Genomic DNA, 11,516 nt, shown 5'->3' on the forward strand with positions numbered 1-11,516 from the left:
ATATATAAATGTGTAGTATATGAGTATATGCAAATGTATGCACACAGATTTACATGTGTAAATGTGTATGTATATATATGTATATGTGTGTTTGTGTATATGTCTATACATACTCTGCCAATAGCTAGTAATTGTCGACAAATAGGTCAAGTTGGGTGTTAGATAACCATTTTCTAGACACAGTTTTTGATGTTTCTAGAATCCTGAAAACCTGTATTTTCTACCTACAAGCCCATTCTACATGTGGCAAGTCATCTCTGAAAGCCAAACTTAACAAGATTCTCTTCATCTGTTTAAAAGCGAGGCAGCAGAAAGCTTTGAAGGTATGCATATGGATAAAAGGAAATTAGGTTGCTCTGTTATGTTTGTGCAGCTAGGATTAATTTCACTGAAATTCCATCCTGCTCCGTTTATTAGATGACTAGGAGATTGGACTCTTAGAGATGGAAAGAAATATACAATGCAATTCATCAGTAAGGTAATGTTTGAAGACTGTTAGGATATACTGATGATTCAGATAATTCATTATTTTGTGAACACCAGTGGAATGCTTTTCTGAAAAACAATCATTATTCAAACAAAAGTGTTCACTATAAAACATGACACAAAGAGGGAGATAAACCTCAAACTTTTTTTTTAAAGGTGGTAAGATCATGTAACATAATTGGTCTTACAGCTGCTTCTGCGTTTGATGTTCTAATCTGGTTCAAGTGTTTGTCATCTGCACGTGAATACATATTTAGTCTTTCTTTTAATAATACGCAGTCATGACTGGGATTTAAATTTTTAACTACTGAGGAACTTGATATCTCTATTCAGCTCATGGATATACTTTAGATTTTAAAAAATAAATGTAATATATGTCATTTGTACAGGAATTTTTTTTTTTTAAATGAGTACATGTGGGGAGTAACAGCATTCCAGGCCTGGTTTTGTTTAAGGTATGTCTGTCCTCTCTCCTCCTCCCCACTTTTTCTTTCTTTTTTTTTTTTTTAAATAACAAAATGTGTAGCAAAGCACTCCTTGGAGTAAAAATCTTTATTCTTTTCTAGTAGTTTGCCTTTTCAGGGTCAGCCTCTGAAGGCAGAGGAAGAATGGAGGCCTGGGGGTGGGCTTCCTCTCTACCCGAGAGCCCACAGAGTGCGCCTCCAGGTTGGCCATACTCAGCATCAGAAGAAGTACCATGAAGCTCCATTCTCTCAAGGATAACTCCAACCCAAACTAAATTCCCAACCTCTGCTAAAATGTTAGGAGGCTTCATGTTTGGAACTCTGATAAAATCCAGAGATCCTATATTCACTCAAAATAAAAAATCAAGTATGCCCGTGGCTCCTTTCAAAGGAACATCCATCTATTTGGTTTCACTCACACTGTCAACAGTGCCCTCAAAATACATTTGGAGAAAGCTATTAGATAATATCTTGATAAGATTCTCTCCACGGTGCATGATGCTTAGGATTATTTTGCCATTGGCTGTTATTAACATGGACCAAGAGTCCCCTTTGTAATGAGTGTTTTCCTACCGTAAATCTATACAAGTCTTACCATCAACCCCGTCCTTGATGGACCGGTACAGGAATGAATGCCACTTTGGCTGCCTAACTTTTATTTTTACTGCCAGTTGAGTTTCAGCAAGTATAAAAGTGCTGGGCCAGTCCTCTGTTCTTATGATGACCATCTTGGTAAAAGAAAAATCAGATATGTGCCATAAGAGGAAATAAATGTTAGTATTAAGCGTGATCGACTGCTGCATTTCTTTTGCTCGAGCCCCACCCTCCGAGTGACAGGTGGAGGACAAAATGTCAAGAAGTTCTGCTGGAGCAAGTGTTCAGATGGTGTTTAATACAGCAGAGAGCCAAGATACAGTGGGAGGACACAGTAAGGAGTGTGGAGAGGGTAGACACAATAAAGAACTGCGGTTTATGATCTGCCATCTGATATTTGAAAGAGGAATAAGTTATGGAAATAAGTGACTTTCGGTTCCCCATACATGCAAAAATAAGGTACTTATTACAAAAGTTTTGCCGTTGTATGTGCTGAAAGAAAAGCATATGCATTTAAACATTTTTTTAAAAATAAATCACTCAATAGGCTTAAGAAAAATACTCTAGTTCATATTTCGTTGATCTGACCTTTTTGATTCAAGATCAGGGAATGAATCTGAGATGGAAACCAAAAAAAAAAAAAAAAAAACCAAGACAGAAATGAATCATTTCACCGTGAAAAAAAAGGCATTTCCAGTCTCAGCTAACCTCGACTAGTTTTTATTGCGTTATTTTTGAAATGCCAAGAAACTGGCTTTGGCCATATCTGCCGTCCAACTAAATCACAGCTGTCAATATGCAATTGCTTGCAACAATTAGCTAAACACCATTATTGGACAAATTCCCTGGGAAGGGACATAGGTGCTATAGGTGTCTAACACCGAATCAATTAACAGTCAGTCAGGCTGGCGCTGCAACACAGCGAGAGAAGTTGGTACATCCTTGGCCAAGGAAGGGGTTTCGAACGGCCTTAATTTTTTTGAAAAACACACGTTTGCCCTGGTCCTACAAGTGCTTTCTGGTTTTCAGGAATGAATTGTGGGATTGGCTCAAGAGGAAGGGAAAAAGCCACCAATTCTAGATTCCTTTCTTAAGGACATCAAGGGGAGAGGAAGAAAAATAGGAATGCGAAGGTGAAATGGTAATGGTATACAACATGGAGAAAAGAAACCTCATGGAACCTGCTAGCAATTTCCACCCAAGCAGTAAACCCTTTAACTGACAGAAATTCAGTACAATATACACATTGATTAACAACTTCACTGTTACTAGGGTTGCCGTTTCAAGCCCAAAATTAACTACAATATTCAAAAACAAGAATTCTCATTAGATTTGAGAAAAATAGAGTGAAAAAGGCAATGTTAGCTAAGCTCTTAGCTAAATCCACTCTTAATGGCCCCCAGTATTTAAACTATCATGGATTAAAGCCATGAAAATAAAAATTTCAATTTGAAATTTTATTAGCATGTTGCTAAAATGGTCAATAAAAACATCAACACGATAGGCTTTGTTGACATAGTTGGAAAACTGCTCTCTCACTTTTAAAACTTTATTTCCACTTCCCCACCTTCTAAGATTTCTATGTTAGGAAAACCAAACTAAATATACTGGCTATGGTGTCCGAATAATGCTGGTTTCTTGAATGTTGCCATAGTTTCCTCCTCTCTCTCCTCCAACCCTTTAAAAACTAGGACTCTTTCTGAAATGCAGCCCGATTAGGGAGCTAATCTAAGGTTAAGAACAAGCGACCTTCTCCACAAATTCGAGTTCTCAGACACCAGGTGAACCTTCTCCTTGTCAGAGGGCGGGGCCCGCGCTCCTCACCAAATCAGCTGAGCCATTTTTCCTTCCAGAACCCGGAAGGCTTCCCTTCTGCCAGCGAGGGAGACTCACAGGCAAATGGGGGGGAGGGGGGGTGTGGCGGTCGCTTCCCTCGGTGGAAAGGACTGGAAGCAAACATTACAGCTTTGCCCGAGCCTGGAATACAATGTCAGGAGACTTGGAGCTGGAGAGCTGGAAAAGTCCCGGGCAGCCTCGGGATAACCCGGAGTCCCGAAGTGCTCTCTTGTGGAACTATTCACAAGTGCCTAAGGAACAGGCTCGATTTCTTGGAAATCCTGCAGTCTGGGGACACCTTCATACAGGAGCTGAACTGTGCCCTGGGGAGATCATTTCTCACCTCCGACTGGTCTGTGTGTGCGCGTTGGGGGCGGTGATGGTCCCTTCCTAGTAGGTCGGGTGACAGTCACCAACTCATGACCTGTGGGGAAAGCCACGTTCCTGCTCCCTTCAGCCCTTTCTCCTCTCCCCCGTTACAACTCGAGGGGAGAGCGCACGCCGGGTTTCCCAACACCATCACCACCACTGGGGAGCGGGGCGGGGGGGCTCAGCCAGGCGCGCACAGCTGCCCTGTCGTCCCGGGGCCAGTTCCTGAGACTTCCTGCCACTTGCGGTGGGGTGCGAGGGTGCAGCCTGGGCACCGGCCGCCGCAGGAGGGCGCTCGAGGGGGTCGGGGGTCGCGGATCGCCGGCCGGCCGGGAGGCCCGGGTGCTGGGAAGGGAGCCGGGCGCGGGGAGCCAGGAGGAGCAGGCGCCCTCTGCCCGCCCCCCTCCCCCCGCCCCCAAAGCTACTCCTTATCGTCCACGAGGTCGGCGAGCTCCTGGAGCACTCGCAGGCGGCCACTGGCGTCGATGCGGCGCTTCTCGCGGATGAGGTCTTCCAGGCTGTGAAACCTGGCCGTGTGCACCTTGTTCTCGCCCAGGTGCACCTTGAGATAGTACTGCTGCTGCGGGGGCTGCGTGCCGGCCGGCACCTCCCCTCCCGCCTTGAACTCCCGCTTCCCGAAGCGGCACCAGGCGGCGAAGCTCTCCGAGTTCGTCCAGCAGATCTCCTCGCTCTTGAGGCCCAGGTGGCCGCAGGCGTTCTGCACCACCAGCTCGGCCACCAGCGGGCGGTAGCGGTACCAGCTATTCACCACCCGGCCCACGTTGGCCGCGCCCGCCTCGTACAGGCTGTCCTGGCGGATCTCGCCTTGGTGCAGGTGGATGATCTGCCCGCCACCCACATAGACGGCCCAGTGCGGGGCGGGGGCGGGCGGCTCGGGCGCCGGCTGCAGCCACAGCAGCTCCAGCAGGTCGCCGGGCTCGCAGAGCGCGGGCAGCGCCGTGACAGCGTAGACACTCAAGTCGGCGCCCTGAGGGCCGCCGCTCACTTTGGAAAAAATGCATTCCTGGCCCCGGAAGGCGGAGAACTGAGTTTCGTTGAGGAGCAGCTGGTGCAGCAGGTGGTGGTGGTGGTGGCGGCTAGGGCTCTCGGGGCACGGAGTGCAGCCCGGGGGGCCCTTCACGCCAAACTTGTCCGGCTGGCCGCGTTCGTCCAGGTCCTCCTCCTCATCCGAGAAGAAGTAGGCGACCCCGACTCGCAGCTCGTCCTTCTCGATCCCCGACGGGTCCCCGGTGGGCAACTCGCTGTAGTTGAGGTGGGTGATGCGGTCCAGTTGGTTGCCCATCAATGACGCGGCGAGGCGAGGGTCAGGAGCTGGGATCTGCGGAAGCACACACGGGAGGCCGAGACAGGGTCAGAGTCGAGCTGCCCCTCCCCAGGACACGCAGTGCCCCTGGGACCTGCCCGCCCGCTCGCCCACGCGCCGGCCCTGGAGTCACCCGCTCCTCCCCAGCCTCAGGACAGGTGCAGAAGCCACCAGTCCTTCGGGAAAGCGCAGACGCCACCATTCAGCCTCGGACCCCATCCGGGAACCCGGTACAACTCCCACAAGAGAAAAGGCAGGCAGCTGGAAGGCGTGCGGGGTCCCAGTGGGGACGACAGCGCGGGTTGTGGCAGCATGGAAGACCGGCACCCGGGAAAGGACCGAGGGGTAGGTTGGAAGGAAGAAGGGGCGCCTAAGGCCTCCGAGCTGGGAGCAAGCTGCGCTCACATTCCTGTCCCCAGCCTCGCCAGCCCCCCTCTCAGTTTTGCGCTAGGTCGTGCTCCTCCCCTGACCGCGCCTCGGACAATGACAAGCGGGCACATTCGCAGGCACTCACTCGACACAGGCAAAATTTTGTTCACTTAGGAGCCCAGGCACAGGCAGGCGGATGTATCGGTGTGATAATGTCACATAGACACAATGACAAACCTTCGCGACGACACACTCAGACCCCCACATTCGCCCACAATTCTAACCCCACGCTTGCACGCTCGCCAATGTACGTACACCCACGCACTCGGGCACACCTGCCCACACAAGCAGGTGCACTCTGCCCCTTACTTCTCTCGCCTTCTCCCCAGCAGGGCCGATCGGGCTGCGCCAGGCGAGGCCGTTCTGTCTAAAATAACCTAACAAAGAGGAAAGGGAAGGACGGGGGAAGCCAGTGCGGTGTTTGTGTGCGGGTCGGGTGCGGGTGCGGGTGTGGGTTGTGCAGGGAGGTCCACTTTCAGCCAAAAGACCCCTTTTCCCTCCTACCCGGCACAGAGTCCAAACAGTCGGACGAAGAAAAACCGTTTCCAAGGCAAAGAAAGCCGCCTCTCCGTACCCGTGATTTCCCTGCTCCCGAAACCCCAAACTCCTTTAAAGTCTCCTGGTCCCCATGGGTGCTGCGGAGGCGGCGGTGGCTGGTGGGTCCTGGGAGGCGCGTGGGGTCGCGGCTCCGCTCTGCCCCGCGCGGAACGGTGCCCTGCGGTTCTCGGCGCGGTGCCCGTGCGCCTGCCGGTGGGCGCTGGCTGGGGCGCCCGCTCCACCTGGGTAAGTCCCGACTCGGCTCTGCTCTCCCACAGCGGAGCCCAAGACTCTAAGTAGCCGGAGCAGCTGGTTCCAGGGCCCGCCCCGGGGCGCGCTCATTGGCCGGGGCCGGTGCCCAGGCCCTGTCAATCTCCGCGAGCGGGGGAGGGGAGCAGGGGCGGCTCTCCAGCTCGCGCTCCGCCCCGGCCCGCTCGGCCCCCGCGCCCCTGAACGCTCACAGCCCCCGGGAGTGGAGGTGTGACAGCCCGCGGGGAGCGCGCGAGGGGCGCGGCGCCGGTGCATGGCGACGCTGCGCGCCACCACCCTCGCCCCCCAGCTTTTCCGAGCAGATCGTGACTGAAGGCGGTGCGCCCGAGTTGTGTGTTAGGGAGTACAGACTCCGCGACAAAGCTGAGTCTGCGGGTGGAGAAGAACCCCCGGTGTACCCAGGCTCCGAGGGCGGCCCGGGGCGGGGACCGACGCTGTGCTGTCGGAGCCAGGCACCTGGGCCCTGCTAGGGCCCCCGGGAGTCTCGGTTCCCGCGGACATCAGGTCGATCTGCCCACAGACCCTTCCCTCCCGGCACGGATGCCTTTCAAATTGTGCCCACGATGTCAGGTTCTCCTCGGGTCCGCGTGAAACTGCTGACTCAGCACTGGCGCCCGGTTTCAAAGGAGCACCTTTGACAAATGCTATCTGAACCTGGGCCAGCCCGTTCCCTACTTGGGCCCGTGATTTGGGCTGCAAGTCTCAATGAAAAGAGAGCTTCACAAACTCCCATGGCCAAGCCCCAGAACTGCCTTCGCTTAGGGACTTTTGTTCGGTTTTGTGGCAGAAGGGTGTCCAGCAGTAGTTAATGATCGCATTTCTGGGTGGAATGTTAATAAATGAACGAGTTCTGGAGATTGGATGTCAAAAGGTGACTTTCATACTTACGACATTCTAGAGCAACAGTTTAAAAAGCTTGTAACACATAGACATCTGGTTCTACTCTCAAGACGGGGCTCTGGAAGGTTTTCTGGGAAGCCTACTCTTTCCCCAGGGAGAATAGGGTGCTTCCTCTTTGTGCACCCTCTGCAGCTGGCACAAACTCTTGGAGATCTAGTCTTCACCCCCACCCTCTCCCCTTTTTAATTGCAAACCTGTATTCACTTTCTTGCTCTTTGCAAAGTTAACAGCTGGACTGGAGGACTGGCCTGCGCTCTACACGATTTTGTATTCTGGCCGTCTTTCACCATGCAGCTGTACAACGGGCTCCATCATCAATAATAAAAATGGAAATAGCCAACATGTACTGACCACTTACAAGTGGGTAGACACTGTGCTAAGAGGTTTAAGTGGGTGATTTAATCTTCGTGCTTCTGGAGGGAACTCTCCAGTACTGGCGCCACAAGAGATGAGAAAACAGACGACCTGCTACCACTGCCAGCTTTCTTCCGAGGCCTGTGGAGTTCCAGACCTGTCGGTACTGTTCGTTGAGTTAAAAAAAAATCTTGTTTTATAAAATGAGAAAACTGGTGTACCAGAGAAGTTACCTGAGGACTGATGCACATTTTAAAACTTTATTTTTATTTTTTTGGTAGACAATTCTGTTCAAGCACCATCACACAGCTTTCTGAAGGTCTCTCTTTAACCCATAGCCTCCAACTATAGTGATTTATCAAAATTAGGTGCTTGATAAGTATTGTTGGAAAACTGGTTTTAAAATGACATTCTGCACACATTTGATGTATGAAAACCTCTTTCAGAAATGTGGCCATGGGCAAGTTATAAGAACCTAAGTTGCCATCCTTGGAACCGACCACAGATTGTGATGACCTTTTATATACTCTCTATAAATAAGAAACTACTGGTTTGGGCCCTGAAGTCAAGGGAATTGAACAAGTGGCCCCAGAAATTGAGAAGTGAGTCATTGGTCTGGTTATAAATTGGACTTTGTGATCTCTAGGAGGGAGTATCTGAAGAGTTTGTTACTGGTGTCTCAGAGGGAGTTGACGGGGGTCATTGAGGTAGTGTTTGGTGTTGAATAACCTCTCTCTCTCTCTTAATCTCCTGTCCATCCCAAGATCAAATCTTGTGCACATTCACGACACACATCCTGGGATGCCGTGTTCTGTCTTGGCAATCTTATCACATAAGTGTTCCAGACTGCAGCCCAGGCCGCAGGTGGTTCCTCTTTGCTCAGCACCCCAGCATTCTAAAGGAGAATGAAGGACAAATATTGTCAGGGCTTCAAAATATAGTGCTAAAAGTTTAAAACATCAGCATGCAACTTTTTGAAACTCCTTTCCATCCCCTCCTTCTGCCAGGGTAAAAACCAACCAACCAAACAAAAACCTTACAGCTTTAGTAATCACCAGGGAGAATAAATACCCTGAGAGCCCACCTTGAAATACAAGGCTGAGAACATGATGACTTGGCGGTATGGAAAAGGAGGAGTCAACGCACAATAAGGAACGTGGGTCTACTCTTTGTAGCCTTTTGGCAACAGTAAAGATCATAAACCAAGAAATAGGCCAGTCAACTCAATGGAGTCCACTATCAGAAATCCTTAGCTTTTATTTTCATCACAAAATATTGTTTGCTAATTGTTTTGTCTATTATTCCTCACCCCATCCTGTCTTTTTACAGGGAGGAAATGCAGTTTTCCAAAAGAAAAATAGAGTCATCAAAAACACAAACTCTGGAAGCCAATTAGTTTGAATTTTCCTTCAATATTTCCCATCTGGGTAACTTTGAGTTGCTGGGTGTTGGTTCCTTCATCTGTAAAATGTGGTAAAATAGTACGTCTCTCATTAAGTTGTGTGAGATCAAGCGTGCACACGCAGTGTGTGGCACATAGCGACCTTTATATAAATGCTACCTATTCCTATTGTTATTGGTGGAAAGGGGGGGGCGTTTCATGTCCTACTTGTGATGACAACTGTCCAGTTCTGTCTGTCCTTGGCCTCAGGGAAAAGTGAACCTAAGATGGGGAGTCCAAGGCTGTCCCTGGCAGGGTGCGCAGGACTGCTTCTTTCTCGAGGTTGTAAGAGACCTGTCTATTCCAAAACTAGTTCAACATCTAAAGCTCTGTATTGATTTCTGTGTGCAAGCCCTGGAGCAGATCACATCCTGTGCCCTGCAGTACTTTGAATTGTTCGTAAATGAACATTTTGTTGTGTGAGGAATATGTACATCAGAGTGTGTGGGTACACACACACACACACACACAAACACACACACACACATATATAATTTTTAGTTGTACATCCTACTTTAACATTTAGCCTTTCATGAACTCTCTCTTTTCCTGTCCTTGACTACCTTAGGCACCCAACATACCCACCCTGACCTTGGCGAAAGGACACTCTGCACCTGTGTGGGGCAGAGACAGTACCATGGCTTCACCAATCCCACTTCCTTTCCTCTGGGCACACAGCTAAATTGCTTGCCCATGCTGTTCCATGGGCACCATTTGACTGAGTCTGACCCGTGGAATACGGGTAGAAGTTCAGTAAGCCACATCTGGGGTTGGCTGCTGAAACTAAAGCCATGAGTATGATCTTCCATACACCTGTGCCATCCCATTTGGTCATACGGAGAGGATCTGTGGGAGGACTCCGAGGCTTTCAGAGATGGCAGAACCACTGGATGGAAGGAGCCAGGGGTTCCTGAATGGCTGTGGAGAGCAGGAGATTTCCCCTCTCAAATGATCTGCATACAAGTGTGATGTGGGGGAGAAACCAATCTTACTGACTTAAAGCCACCAAAATTTTTGTGACTATTTGTTGCAGCAGGAACCTATCCTGATTGGTATACCCCTCTTTATTTTAGAATTATCTTAGAACGGTCAACAGTCTATCCCCCTTCCCTTTTCCCCTTAGTGTCTGTTCTCACTGTGAAGAGCCACTTTCCATTGATGGAAATCCTGCGGTGTCTCTGCAGGTCCACATCACCCAGGATTTCAGGAAATCAGCAAGGGATACATCCGTCCCCTCTGGTACTACTTCGTTTCTCCCAATTATTTTTTTTTCCTCTAAATTCACCTCCATGTAACTCTCCGCCCTGCCTTCTGCTTTTTTCTAGACCATAGAAATGGTAGGGTCAACTCCTTGCAGCTAAGACTAAAGAGAATTCTGCTTCCGCTTAACCCCTCTGCATGTGCTCTAACTTTCCATTTTGTCCTAGGTGCCCCCTTCTAAGTTGTAATTCCACACTGTCACATTTTCCCCAGTTCCCTCCTATGTTTTCAGTGGCTTCTTATCATTTTTGCCTTTGAAGACTCATAGATGTTCTCTGGGCAAAACTTTTAGCACTTGTGGGTTGAATACGCTCCTGGATGTGGGTGATACAAAGATATCTCAGCCAAGTATTAGTCATTTCTTGGTGTTCTTCTCAGATTTTTAGGAGAGTCCATTCCTTTTGCATGGGGCCACTTTCATATGACAGTGATGGTAGAGCTCTGGGTGGGACTGGGTCACACATGTCCCTGGCTTTTCCTTCTGTTTGGAAAGTCCTTCTTTGCCATCCTCATCTACCATCTATCAACATGTATAACCCAGTCAGGCATCAGCGCCCTCCCCCCACATGTCTGTCCTCTCCCACATCTTGAGATGTGGCAGATGTGTCAAATCACTTTTCAAACTGAACTAGTATCATTGGTTGATTTTCTTTTCTTTATTCCTCAATAGACTAAGAATTATTTGAGGAAAAGCCCCAAATCTAGTTCAAATTTATAATCCCTTTGCTGAGCGTGGGGTCTGGTTCATTGCACACACTCCATAGATAAACCTTGCCCGACTCAATGCGTGCACAAACAATGGTCACCATTTTATTTACTGAGCTGGCAGTGTTTGGTTTTGTTTCTGTTTTCACCCAGCAACTAGCACACGTTTGGAATTAGATGGTGTGAAAGGTTTGCTATGCGAAAGCAGTATTGGGTTTCCAAGTGGTTCTCTGGCATCCCCAGGAGTCGGAGAGAAGTACAGACCCGAAGGAAGGCTCTACCCACAGATTTAGTGAAACAATATCAGGATGTGCTCCAGGAATCTGCATTTTAAACAGTCTCTGCAAGCATTCTAGGTGCAGCATAGCAATCACCAGTTAAGCACTCCTCAAATATAAGAAATTATTCTTATTCTTGGGGGTACAGTAAGGCCCTAGAAGAGTAGGCTCTTGATAAATACTTGCCATTATGTTCTCTAGACGTTCTGTGGTGCGTCTCTAAAAGGAGCAAGGTGCATGTTAGACTTGGGTATACTAAACTGGTAAAT

The 11,516-nt window shown here is 49.1% G+C and overlaps 1 protein-coding gene across 3 annotated transcripts; it reads right to left on the bottom strand.

The window, feature by feature from the left end:
* Positions 1-1,820: 1,820 nt before the first annotated feature.
* Positions 1,821-6,402, bottom strand: LRATD1 (LRAT domain containing 1). Of its 3 annotated transcripts, none has more exons than XM_029938279.1 (2): positions 6,077-6,402; positions 1,821-5,088 (listed from the first exon to the last, which is right to left on the bottom strand). In XM_029938279.1, the coding sequence occupies exon 2, from the start codon at positions 5,050-5,052 to the stop codon at positions 4,171-4,173; it is 882 nt and encodes a 293-aa protein (XP_029794139.1). In that variant the 5' UTR covers positions 5,053-5,088; positions 6,077-6,402; the 3' UTR covers positions 1,821-4,170. The 3 variants fall into 3 exon arrangements, with proteins under 3 accessions (XP_029794139.1, XP_029794140.1, XP_029794141.1); XM_029938280.1 differs by having other exon boundaries at positions 6,007-6,083; XM_029938281.1 differs by lacking the exon at positions 6,077-6,402 and adding an exon at positions 5,588-5,839.
* Positions 6,403-11,516: the final 5,114 nt, after the last annotated feature.

Source organism: Suricata suricatta, chromosome 4, assembly GCF_006229205.1.
Source record: "Suricata suricatta isolate VVHF042 chromosome 4, meerkat_22Aug2017_6uvM2_HiC, whole genome shotgun sequence".
Taxonomy (NCBI): Eukaryota; Metazoa; Chordata; class Mammalia; order Carnivora; family Herpestidae; genus Suricata; species Suricata suricatta.